This window comes from Rattus rattus, chromosome 12 (genome assembly GCF_011064425.1).
Source record: "Rattus rattus isolate New Zealand chromosome 12, Rrattus_CSIRO_v1, whole genome shotgun sequence".
NCBI lineage: Eukaryota > Metazoa > Chordata > Mammalia > Rodentia > Muridae > Rattus > Rattus rattus.
Window position 1 is genome coordinate 2891096 of NC_046165.1, and position 13284 is coordinate 2904379.

The 13284-nt window shown below is 49.4% G+C and overlaps 1 protein-coding gene across 2 annotated transcripts in view; it reads right to left on the reverse strand.

Annotated features, from left to right (window-relative positions):
• Ubac2 (UBA domain containing 2) overlaps positions 1–13284 on the reverse strand; it is a 148976-nt gene that overhangs the window by 20394 nt on the left and 115298 nt on the right. For both annotated transcript variants that reach the window (XM_032918299.1, XM_032918298.1), the window contains one exon: positions 10438–10683. In XM_032918299.1, coding sequence (XP_032774190.1) covers positions 10438–10683 — 246 coding nt within the window. The remainder of the gene's footprint in view (positions 1–10437; positions 10684–13284) is intronic.

Below are 13284 nucleotides of genomic sequence, written 5' to 3' on the forward strand. Positions count from 1 at the left end.
CTTATAGCTGTACATGTTTTGACAGAAAAAGGTAACACTGTCAAAAATGAGGTACAGTGAGTCAAGATTTCCCCTGTCTATCTCCTCCCCAAGATGTATCCATTTTCCTGTCTTCAGTACTCAGCTCTCACTCCTGAACCTGGTAAGCACCCTTCCAGGGTGAGTTTCAGCGTTCCATTCCACCGACAGCCAAGCTCTCCTGCCATCCTGGACTCACTCCTCTGCTTTGTCTCAAACCCCCACAGCTCTCCGGGATGTCTACTCCTCCTCTGTGAGCCTGCCACTACTATGTCTTTGTTGTCCCACTCTGAGATTATGCTGGTGGCTTCTTGATGACACGGTTGCTATTCACACTTTCTCCAATCTAATCTGCACACAGTGTGGGCGGCCCTGCACTCAAGCCTCCCACAGTAACACCACCACAACGGAAAACCTCTATCACAATGTCTGAGACATCTGTCCTGGTTTAGAGGTCCAAAGTGATCCCATCCTAAACCATTTCTTCCCTCTTCCCAGATCTTTTCTTACTTAGCAGCCCCTTAAGCAGATGTACGTTTACTCAAATGGTCTGCTTCCTCGCACTGTGCTTCTGCATTTCCCCGGAGCTCTCCCTGTCTTCTGTGCAAGGACAACTCTTCTTTCTTCTTTCGTGTCCACATCAGCTCCACCCATCGAAGTCCTCCTTCCTCTCCCTCACTGGCCAGGCTCCAGGGGACAGAGTCATGGTGCTGATTCCACACAGAACAAAACCTGGGGGGTGTGGGGATGTGTGTCTATGTTTCCACATGTGGACGAACTAGATGGTTCTTAAGCTGACTGGGTGCTTCTTCATCAGACACCAGTGAACATCTTGGAAGCTGAGCAGTTTTCTTTCTGAAAGAGCCTTTTCTGATAGAGCAGGAGCCCCGCACTCCTGCACAGTAGCTGTGGACAGGGCTTCTAGGCACACAATGAACATGTCCCCTATGTCTCCCATTCTCAAGCTCCTTTGCCAGCATTACTGAACCCAGGACAGTCTGCAAGGAGACACAAACTCCTAGGTGACTTGCCTACTAGAGTCAGAGCAATGGCTGGTGTCCACTCAAGGGGGGGCACATGGAGAAGCAATGGTCTCTCGTCTCGGTGGGGAGCTGAAGCACAAAGCATGGGCACACAATCTGCACAGTGTGCTGTGTGCATGTGCAGCACATCACTTCATCAGGTGCAGCCAAGAACCACTGTGCGTGTCCGTTTTACACCTTTAAAGACAAGTGTCGTCTGCACCTGTCTTCTTAAATCCATGAGACTCTACAGTGCTCTTCTTTCTCATGAAGACACCAAAACAGAATGGAAAATAGAAATGATTTTCATGAATGTCACTTAATGAGTCAGGCTTGGAAAAGTGCTAGAATTTTGATTGATCCTATCATTCTGGGCTGGATTTCATCAAAAAGGTCAGTCACTGACAAGCCCACAAGGCGGCTGCTTCTGCAGGAGGCACGGATTCACATCAGCAGCTTTTAGCTTCGGCTTCGATTGAAAACAGAGACCTGCGCCACGTTTTCATTTCACTGCAGATTTTTATCGACCCACATCTGACACTCCACACTTACATGCTCATGGGAGAAGAGTCATAAAGGAACCAGCTCGAGCTGGTTGTATCTTGTTGACAAAGAAGCACAGCAATTTGATGAGAATTGTTCTCAAATCGAGTCACATCAAAAAGGGAAAGAGCACAGGGAAAGTGCAGCTAATGCGTGCAGGCTGTCCCACATGGCGGCACCTCAGTTCACGCCTGGGTGGGCCTGTTCCGAGCTGTCAGGTCCCAGGGTCTCCTCGAGATGTCCACACAGGTAAAGGACTCACTGTCACCTCTGCCTGATTCTGACACTTTACTGTGACTGCCTTCTTCTCCTGCCACATCAAGGTCAGGAGGTGACACACTGCCTGGTTCACAGCTCTCCCCAGAAACTGGCTCTGCATGCTGTGTGGAACAGATGCCAATGAAAATAGCTGTGCTGGTGAGGCCCAGAGCTGACAGACGCTTCTGTTAGTAGAGTAGCCAAGTGGCAGAAAGAGCAGAGGATGGCACCTGCCAAAGTACAGCTGTACTTGGTGGTCTTGCTCTGTAAAACACGGGAAACTCACACACATGCTGCAATACACGGGAAAACACTGAAAGCGTGAGGGCAAGCCAGTCCAACAATGGCTGGTGCAGGCTCTACTAACCTAGACCTTCTCATGAGGCAAATTTACAGAGAGTGCTAGGAAGATGGGAAGACTCGGTAGTGTTTGTCAACAGAAACCAAACTTCTTTTTAGAAAATCATTTAGATTAACGTTTAAAGTTGGCATATAAAGTATTGGATTTCATATGGGTTTCTTCATCTACACACAACACACAACACTACTTGGTTCTTATCTGCCTCTCCCCCGTCCTCTGATGCCCCTTCCTCCCCACAACTGCTACCTTCCTGTGTTTCCTCATCACAGTATCCACTGCTCCGGACACAGAGTTCCTCTGTGGACGCTGACAATGCTCTACACGGCTGTGCTAATGATGCATTCATAATTCTGTGACTAAGAATTAGTGACCTGTACACCTCAAGTGGGTAGATTACTCAACAAACTACTTTAGATCCACTAGAAATATTTATTAAGTAACAAATATTGAGTAATGAAAAGAACTGTCACACCATGAAAGGCGGGTATGAGTCATGTGCAGGGTGGATGGTACCTGACAACGCTTGCTGAGGGGAGATGAGGAGAGAAACAATTTTCACAGCCACAAAATTTTACTAAGGGTGGGTGAGAGAGCGTAGCTAATGCAGTTCAACCTTTGCTGAGGAAATCACTGAATTGCATGTGTGAACGATGGTTATGCACTTGTGGTGGCATCAACGCCTGCCCTTGTTTGGATAAAGACTACTTTATTACCAAAACAGGTGGCAGGTAACCAGGAACTGCCAGGAGGCCCAATACGTGGAGCATGGTGCACTCGGACACCAACAACTCCACCCTTGTATCGGCAAGTCTCCCAGCAGGCTTATACCAAACACTGTGAGTTCGTGACAGGCTTCGCTTACTCCTGACCTTAAGGCAGAGCTGCTGAGGGTAAGGCTTACTCTCAAGTGCGTGTGCTGGTACATGGGATCGACAGTGAACAGGAGAAATGGTTCATAGGAGTGAGTGAACAAAGCAGAGAATTCGGGTCTCCTATGAAACGTTGACCTGAAGGGCACTAGCTACATGTCTGCAGGGCAGGCATCACACACTTTAAATGGTAAAGGCCATGTAATCGGTATTTAAGGCTCTGAAGTGAGTGGGAAACTGAGGCTATTACACCAGGACATACTCGTTAAGATTAATTTTTTTTAAAACTCTGGAGTATATAGAAGACAGGTGGTGTGGGCTAACAAGTCAGATTACGGTGAGCTTTGTTCTAGAAGTTGAAGTTTTAGGAGTATTGACTAACAGGCTAGCTCCCAAGTCTGGACTATGTCCCGACGTCTTATGCCCACGCCGTGATGGTAGTCAAGCTCCGGAGGTCTCCTGGCACCCACTCTTACCCTATCTGTTTATTCCCATGACGACCGTTAGATTGTGTGCAGATCACCCTGCAGCCCAAAGCTGTCTCCCTAAAAGCAAATTTCCTTTTGTGATTATGCTTCATACTGTGAGCATGTGGGTGTTACCAAGAAAAACTAAAATTGTTTTAGCCTTAACACGTTCACACACCAGTCAACACAACACTTTTAATGCCAGATGCATTGGGGGTGGGCTGGGGGAGGAACTTCCTCACACCCAAAACTATTCTCCAGGAGACTCCACTCAAAGTCTTGAAATTTAATTCAAATATTATTCACAGATCACCTAGAGCAGTGGTGGCACACACCTTTAATTTCAGGAGGCAGAGGCAGGTCGATCTCTGAGTTTGAGGCCAGCCTGGTCTACAGAGCGAATGCCAGGAGCTCAGAGAGAAACCGTGTCTGGAAAAACAACAAAAACAAACACAAACCCATCAGTTAGATAGGGCTGACCCCACCCGAGATGACTCTAACCAAACCCTGCCCCATTTTACCTGTACTTCCTGGCTGCCCAAGGAAACAGCCACAACTCCTCCCTCTAGGATGGTAAACCTGCTGAGCTGGTCAGGGAAGGCACCACACACGTATCCTTCCCCATTTACTGTGAAGGATACAGATGAGCAGCCAGAGAAGAGCACAGCAATGGGAGGCCGAGGCCCACTCTAGGCCCCAGCCTCTAGGGGCCTTCGTGTGTTCGGTTATGTAGACACCATGTGAATCAGTCCTTGTGGGTTCTCAGGGAGGAAACGCTATAAAGGCAATGATTAAATCAATGGTCACTGCTATGCAGCCCACCCTTCAGCCTTTCTGCCCGTGGAAACGTTAGGAGTTAATGGAAAGTTCTGGTCCCTCGTCACAAAGCTGGTTCCCCTGGCTGGGAGGTTAGGAAGAAAATGACCTCCAGGCAGTACAGGAGGCAGACGGTCACCTAAGCAGTGTGCTGACCTCCAGGCAGGTTGTTTTGTTTTTCTTTTTGTTTTTACTTCAAACAGGTTCTTGATCCACAGTCCAGGTAAGTTTGTAGGCACCCAGGCCTCTCTACGACCTATGACTTGTGACTGTCCTATGTCTGCATTACAAGTGTGGGTGGCCACACCTCATCTGTCATTGTCACCTCCTTCCAGCACTCTCAGCTCTTAAATGCAATCCCCTGCTGTCCCACAGCTGTCTGGGGGCTCTCCAACCCCATCTGGGACCTCTTCTAGACCCCTCCACACACACGACACTGGGCAGGGCTGCACTGGTCTGGCAGTGGCACCGCCCACGGCTGCTTTACCTTCTGCCCTGCATGCTTCTGGAAGAAACCCAGGCAGCTCCTTGCACACATAGGGCAGAAGGTTTCGTAAGAGTCCAAAAAGCCACAAACGAGTAAAGTTCTCATAGCTCAGTCCTGCCTTTCAAGAGCTTATGCCTCATGAATTAGTGGGGACTAATAAAGCAAGAGCCCATGGCTGGGTGGGTGGTGTAAGACTTTAGTCTAAGCACAGGACAGGCAGAGGTAGCTGGGTCTCCATGGCCAGCCTGGTCTACACAGTGAGCTCCAGGACAGCCAGAGCTGTTACATAGTGATACCCTGGTCTCCAAAATCCAAAACAAACAAACGGAAGCCCACAAAACCCATGAGCCTATGAAATGTCAGACACTGGCCCTGGGAGCAACAAGCCAGATCCAACAGTAAAGTGACTGTGACCCACTGGAGCCAGCAACTGTGTCCACACTGAGAAACGAGGAACGAGACAAGAGGCTGGGGGAGCAGTTGCCATGTCTGACCCGCTGCCCTCAGTGCTGCCCCAACTGAATGTACAGATGACAGGCACACGCCACAGAAAGATACATTAACTAGTAAAGCCAGTTTTCAACTAGCCCCTGAGTCAAGCACCCAAGTTTCTGGACCATAACTACTTGAAGTGTCCAGAAAGACTTGTGAGAGGCCAAAGCACATCTGGCACACTACCATGTGTCTGGGCTTCACAGAGTTCCTCGTATACTGACTCTGTCCACATATTGGTCCCCAGATGAGTGAAATCCTAAGAGGCATCACACAGGACACTGTTCTCCAGCCTGCAAAGTATGCAAGAACTTCCCAGCTAATGTGAACTTTCTCAGCATCCTGCCAGGGGGGCCACCACTGCTTCCCATTTATTGAAGCTCCTTTGTCAATAGCCCCATGACAGGAGGAGGTTCAACTGTCCTGATGAAGACCTGTTCTTCCTGCAACAGCTCCGTCCCTGGCTCTCCTGTTCCTCAACTTCCTGCTTTCTTCCTAGCTGCTTAGTTTGTCAGTCTAAACATGGCTTGGTCTGTGTGGCGACTTGACCTTGTGGTAGCTTGACCTTGCAGGACATCTGCGTGTCTTTCCAGCTCTGACTGCCCAGCTATATCCAGCTGGCACCAGAACTGGAAGCAACCCTGTCAGTGCTCACTATTCACATTTACCCAGCAGCTCCCTAAGTATTTGCTAGGCTCCTATTAGTGTCAGTATTATTCCTGTTTCAGAGAAGTAGGTAAGTAGTAGTCTCACTGCATCCCAAAGCAATGGCAGGGATAGGTTAGGCCAGTCCCTAGTGAGAGCGGGCTAAGGTGCTGGGAAAAGACACTCAGGACTCCAGTGGGAGACTGAAAAGGCTTCCCAGAGACACTGTTTGCCAGGAAAACTACAGAGCAAATGGGAATCAGGATTAAAAAATAAACACACACCACAGTTTTCTCTGGGTGGCAGAGCTGGGTGGCTGTGTGTGGTAATGTGTAACCTGATGAACTGTAAATGGCTCAGCAAAGCTTGTGATACACCTTAGGAAGGAGACATGGCTAAAAGGAGGCAGGGCCCGTGCCTTAACAGCTAAGGGAAGCTGCTGAAGACTTCAGGGGAGTGAAGACATCATCCTTATGTTTCAGATCTCTGATGGAGCAAGACAGAGGCTGGGGTAGGAGCAGGCAGATGAGGTAGGAGAAGCTGACACTTCACTAGAGCAGGGGAGCAGGTATGGATGGGGTGGAAGAATGAAGTGCTATGCTCCTACTGATGGGACGCGAGAGAATAAAGAGACACCTGCTGAAGGCTCTTTGGTTCGATGATGGAGGAGAAGCAAGCAGAGCAGAAACGATATTCTGGGGAGATCCCAGGCACAAGAACATCACTCAGACACAGAACTGGTGGGTACATCTGGGGCTCGGGATCAGTGGCCACCTGAGCAGCCCTAAGGGAGGAACTCCAGTCTCACAGGCTCGAAGCAGCACAGCATACGCTATTCTTGCTAGTAATATGTGAAACTCAATTCCACAAGTGTGGCAGGCCCAGCTCTACATTGAGGTCTGCTGGCCGGTCCTTCTGCAGCTGCACACTCGATGGCAGCCCCAGACTCAGCATGTGATAAGCATTAAAAACAAATGTGTTGAAAACTCAATGAAGATCAACCCTCCCCCAGATGAACAAAACTGTCATACAAGTTCTCATGCACATCTGCACGTGCAGGGGACTCTCCTCCACGGTGGTTTAACAGACAGGATTACATGCACTGATTTGCCAAGCATAGACAAAGGGTCAGACTGAGCCCTGCCAGGAAGCTCAGCTCTGCCAATGAAGTGTAGGAAAAGAAACCCAGAAAGTTTAAGGGTCCAACAGATGCTCACTGCTATCCAGAAAAGTCCCACCCAGAGTTCAAGGCTGCTTCCTCTCTGAACTTAAGGTCTGTGAAGGGAAGGCAAGTGTGTAAGAGTGGGGAGATTTGGCAGCAGTGGAGAGAACCACAGACAGAGAGCCAGTAACTTCCTAGTGCCAGTGGGAATGCATGGTCAGGAAGGACAAGGTTTGGTACTTTACTTACTGGAGAACAATGTGTGGTAGTTAATGCACTTGTGGTGGACAAAGACACTGTACAGCATTTGAAGCAATAAGAGAACATGATGGCTCCTGGGATACCAGGCAGGGAATATATAAACTGCAGGGAATTACATTCCCACAAAAACCTATGCTGTACCAGAAAGTGCCTTAGAGCCAAAGTAAGTTCAGTGCATCCAGTGGAGAGCCCTCAGTTTGCAGGTCCTGCAGTCCAGTGGAGAGCCCTCGGGCAGGCCCTGTAGGCCCAGCAGAAACCACTGCCAGATTGAGATGACACACCTGGGGGTCAACACAGGAAGTGCCAGAGGGCACAAGTGATCTGCAAAACCAGATATACCAGCCACAATGCCAGCCAACTGCTGTAGCACCAAAACCTCTCCTAGCTCATACCTGCCACAAGCTCTGAGTTCATGATAATCAATAACAGATGACAGTGGCAAAATATGGTTCCTGGGTGGGCTACTCAAAGTGTTTGTAGTTCTTCAATGACACTAGGCAGGGAGAATCCCTGGAAGTCAGAAAGGGGATGGATCCTTCCATGGGCAGAGTACATTAATGCCCTCAGTCATCTACTTAGTATAAAGAGAATTGTCTTGTGGGTAATAAAAATGCAGCATTCAGATTTACTGGGATAGCAAATGACTTGGCTGATCATCCAGGAGACTGGGAGGTAGGGTCCAAGAAAACCTGAGGGAAGTCAAGTGCCCACAGATAAAGGAACACATTAGAAGTGTGATGGTTGGGCTGGAGAGATGGCTCAGTGTTTAAGAGCACTGACTGCTCTTCCAGAGGTCCTGAGTTCAAGTCCCAGCAACCACATGGTGGCTCACAACCATCTGTAATGGGATCCGATGCCCTCTTCTGGTGTGGCTGAAGACAGTGACAGTGTACTCATATAAATAATAAGTGTGGTGGTTGTCATTTCAGATTAATTCCTACCATGGATGTCCAACACAGAAATGGTACCAAGCCAGAAAATGTACCAAGCAGGAGGCAGACAGAATGACAGAAACCTTATTACTGTCCATCTCGTAACTGGCATAGGAAGAATAGCCATGGTGACATGGATGGATGCAGGCTACCCATGGGTCCTGTGTACCCAGGACGATGTAGCCACTGCCATCATGGAATATCTAACCTGCCATCAGCAGAGAGCAATGAGCTGGAGCAGAAGTGGCCACTTAGCTGGGCACTCAAGACCCGGACTCATGGTTCTGCACGCTGAAGACTTGTCTCAGCATGACTGTGTTTATATACAGGGTCTTTGGGGTTAATTATGGTCAAGTGAGGTCATTAAGTGAACCTTAATCCAAAAGGACTAGCTTCCTTACAAAGGAGGATTAGGGCTCAGAACAAAATACCCCCAAAGTCTGGCACCCTCGCATGGGGGGACTTTGAACTGAAGGACCCTGGAAGCCTCAAAAACAAGGCCTCTCTAGTCTTTTCCTACCATCTCATCCTGGAGCAAGTCACATAAACTACAATTTCTTTTCCCAAGGCAAGTCACAGAGACTAGAAACCACTCACCCACAGCACACCACAGAACCTACAAAGGCATTCTCTCCTCTTTCTGAATGAAGACTCTCATCTCAGATGGTCCTACCCCATACCCAGGAGGGAAGGAAGCTACAGAAAGGCCAAGAACAGTTTGAGCAGACAGGCTCTGCTGGGTTCTTTTTTTTTTTTTTCCTCGGAGCTGGGGACCAAACCCAGGGCCCAAGCGCTCTACCACTGAGCTAAATCCCAAACCCCTCTGCTGGGTTCTTTACACTACCACACCACACCCTTCCTCCCCCTCTCTTCCAGGGGTCTTGAAGGATCTACTGCCTCCTGTCAGTCACAAAGCTTCACTTCCGTCCTGCTGACTGTAGCTGGAATCCTTCCCACACAGCTCCTTACTCTTGGTTCTCACGCCTACGAGTCAGTCTGTAAGCCACCTCCACCCCCATCTCTGAACTCTCCACAGAGCACATGCCAGCCGTCCCAGAACACATCATGGGCATCTATCTGTCATGTGCTCCAGCCACCCCAAAGTCCAACAGGACTACAAGGAATGGACAACTTAGGCCTCTGTCTTCTATCACGTACTCCCCCAAAGATAAACTCTGGAACCCACATTCCAAGGATGGCAGACTGGACTTTAATTCTCCAGGCCACTGTGAGTCCTGAAGCCCCACCTCTTTTACCTGGAAGGTGAGAGAGAGAGAGAGAGAGAGAGAGAGAGAGAGAGAGAGAGAGATATGGCAGGAGACCCCAGAAGACGAAGGAGGAAGCAGGAAGTGAGGAGTCCAATGTACTGGTCAGTGTGTGGAGGAGGAAGAGGAGGAGGGAGGGGAGAAGGAGGAGGAGGGAGGAGGAGGAGGAGGGAGGAGGAGGAAGAGGAGGAGGAGGAGGAGGAGAAGGAGGAGGAGGAGGAGGAGGAGGAGGAGGAGACCAGAAGGTTGAGCTGGGCGGAGAGCGACCTCCCTTTGCCTTGTCTCCCTTGAAAGACAAGGGTCATGTCAGAATTTTGGCTAATGCAGTGTTTGTAGGTAACTGTGCAATGGCTCCTGGTTACTAAGGGCTCATCTATGACAATACAGCATCTACATGATGTAATCACTGGTTGTTCTCTTCAAGTTTTCTGATCTTTGTATTTACTTTAACAAAGGAAAATCACAAAACTTTTCACCTGTTCCTCATCCATGGTACATGACTAGCACTTTAAACAGGAAGACACTGTGGTTTGACAAGATTACAAACACCGATAAATATCCTATCTCACTAACTAGGTTGGTGTTTCTCTCAGAAATAATGCTAAGGATAAGAATGTCCAATCTGACCAGCTGTTCGGCTGTAATTTATTTGTTACCTTAAACAAGACAACAGAAACCTCAGACGTTGACAAGAGCACCCGACAGACCTGCTCTCTCCCTCTCCTGCAAACCCATCACACGATCGATCGGTGTGAAGCACAGGAGTGAAGCTGAGGCTGCCACACGCTTTCACCCATCATCGCGGGAGGAAGTGCACACCTCTGGTCACGCCATCTTACCTGCTGCTGCCTCTGTCGCCGCACTTGTGCAAACTGAGAGAGCATCAGCTGCCGGTCTAGCTGCTCCATCCTCTGCTGCCTCTGGATATCCACAGTGGCTCCCATTCCAACCCTGGCCTCGCTGGTGGGTTCTGAAGATGAGAAGATGGGCTCCAGGGCCCAGGAGAAGAACTGGGCCAGCCTGCTAGGGATGCAGAGCACCTGGTGGACCTGCAGCACTCTGCGGTCATAGCACATGCCGGAGATCTACAAGGAAACATCCAAGTGACGGCTCAAATGTAAGCGAGACTGAGAGGCAGCATTAGCAGAATCATCATCTCAGAGCATTCTTCAGTTTAAGCAGTATCAGTGAGTCCTACCAAGTGGCAGACATCGGACAGTACAAACGATCCAACACAAACTTAACCTCCTCAAGAAAACAAACATTAATTCAGTCAGCAAAATCCTGAACATTCCACACTCCAAATACAAATACAGTATTTAAGGAGCAATGTCTGAGGCTGGGAGAGAGCTGGGCACTGCAGTGCATTGTGGGCCTGCTTGTGAGCCTGAGGTCAACAACCCAGCACCCGGGTAAAAGTCGGGCACGGCTGCATGTGCTTGCAATCCCTGAGGCAGCAGCCCAGGTGCAAGTGTGAGGCGGGGAAGGGACCAGGTAGATGACCCCTCTAGTCAGAGGGGTCCTACCTCAGGACGACAGGGTGCCAGTGAAGACTGAAGAACAACATTCCAGCCTGAGAGAACGACAGGGCTATGTAGGAATGGAAACCACCAGTCTGGGGCCAAGGGAGCAGTCAGGGAGAGAGAGTGCATAGAAGCTGAGAAAGTAGGCAGGCAGCCCAGTGAAGCGTATGACGGAAGCCAGGGGCTCTGGGGTGAAGATGAGCCAGGGAGTCTGGTGCCCGTGGAGCCTGAGGAGAACGCCCGAGGGGAGCGGTCAGCCACAGCGCCACAGCGAATGCAGCTGCTGATGAGCAGTGAGGAGAGATCCCCGGGTATGGCCCATAGAGGCCTCTGACCTCAGGACGATTTGGAGCAAAAAAAGATGCAAAAAAACCAGAATGGAGCAGGCTCCGGAGGGCACAGTGAGGAACTTGAACTTGTGGTTTCAAGTCACTCCTGTGGCTCCACTATCAAATCATACAAAACACCTGAGAAAATGAAACAGAGACGTCCATGTGTAGTAAACCTGAACCCCACACACAGAGGAGGGCGACAGGGCACGCACACCTGCAGACATCTCCTGAGACTCAGGCTCAGAGCTCAGAGCAGGGAGGCGGGAGGCAGCAGTAAGAGAGACGGCTGATGACCCAGGTCTGTTTAAGAAGCACCTCACCTCCTCCCTGTACTCCACGGTCCCCCATTTCCCCATGAGGGAAGAACCTGAGATGAGCGTGAACACACGGGAAGCCTGCACACAGCATCGCCACACAGCACAGAACCAGAGGAAGGGGAGAGGGCTAGCAGATAAACGTGCCTGCTCCAAGACTGATAACCTGAATGTGGGTCTGGAAACTCACTTGTAGAAGGAAGGAACCCGACTTGAGCACACCCTTCACCCACCCCCACCCCACACGAGAAATAAACGGTGAAAACCTGAAAATATGCACTGAAGTGAACAACAGAGAAATTCTTATTAAAGACGACAGACAACCTGGAGGAGAACTTGACACACGGTGAGCACATGCTAGTAATAAAACATTAGGAATAAATCCAGTTAAAACGGGAGCCCTAGGAGGGAAAACCTAAAACAGTGTAAGGGACATGCATGCATGCACACAATTCGCACGTGTGAGTATCCTGCTGCACATACGTATGTGCCCCGTGTGTGTGTGTCCATTACATGCAGAGGTCAGAAGAGTGTGGCATATTTCCTGTGACTGGAGTGAACCACCCCATGTGAGTTCTGGGAACCAAGGAATCAAATCCAGGTCCTCTGCAAGACCAACTGACCCATAATGTCTCTCGCCTTTCAAAATAAAAAAGATAAAGTCTTAACAAGGTGTTTCCTGGAAAAGAAATGGGGGCCCTCTGAGTCCTCTGGACTATTTGAGGTTTACATTTTTTGAAACACTGTGGTGGGGAAATGAAGCTGGGCACTAATGCTTTAAGACAACATCCTTGTCTGATCAACCCAGTGGTGAGCGGCAAAGCCGTCCCACAGACGATGGGCGTGTGGGCAGTTACCCAAATCCCCGTAGCTGCATTAACACCACTGGGCCAAGTTGGCTTTGAACTCATTATAGGATGACCTCGAAGTTCTGATCCTCCTGTCTCTGTCTGCTAAGTGCAGGCACTATAGGTGTGCACTACAGATGTGCACTATAGACGTGCACTGCCAAGCCCAGTTTCCATGTGCTTCATGCATGCTAGAGACACACTCTGTCAACCAAGTTACATCTTCAGCCTGAGATAGTTTTTTCTTGAAAGCCATGTTTTGTTGGAAAAAAAATTTTTTAATTAGAGTATGAGCAGGGAAAGAGTTAGGTTCTAGAGAACCAGGTGACATTCATGAAGCCCAGTATGTGGTCTCCAGCAAAGACAGGAGATGGAGGGAGGGAGAGAAGTAAGGAAGGGGAGGAGGAGAAAGACAGAATAAAGGTGGCTCGCGGTAAGAGTTGTCTTCCAAAGGACCTAAGTTCACCTCCCAGCACTCATACCGGGCTGCTCAGACCTGGCAATCCTGTTCCAAGGGTTGACACCCTCATCGGGCCTCAGTGGGTAACTGTGCTCACACATGTGTACACCCAAACATGCACAAACATAATCATAGAATTAAGGCCATATGCTACGATCTGCATTGCTCCAAGCCAGGAGAACTAAGCCAGGGTTAATGAGGTCTCCTGA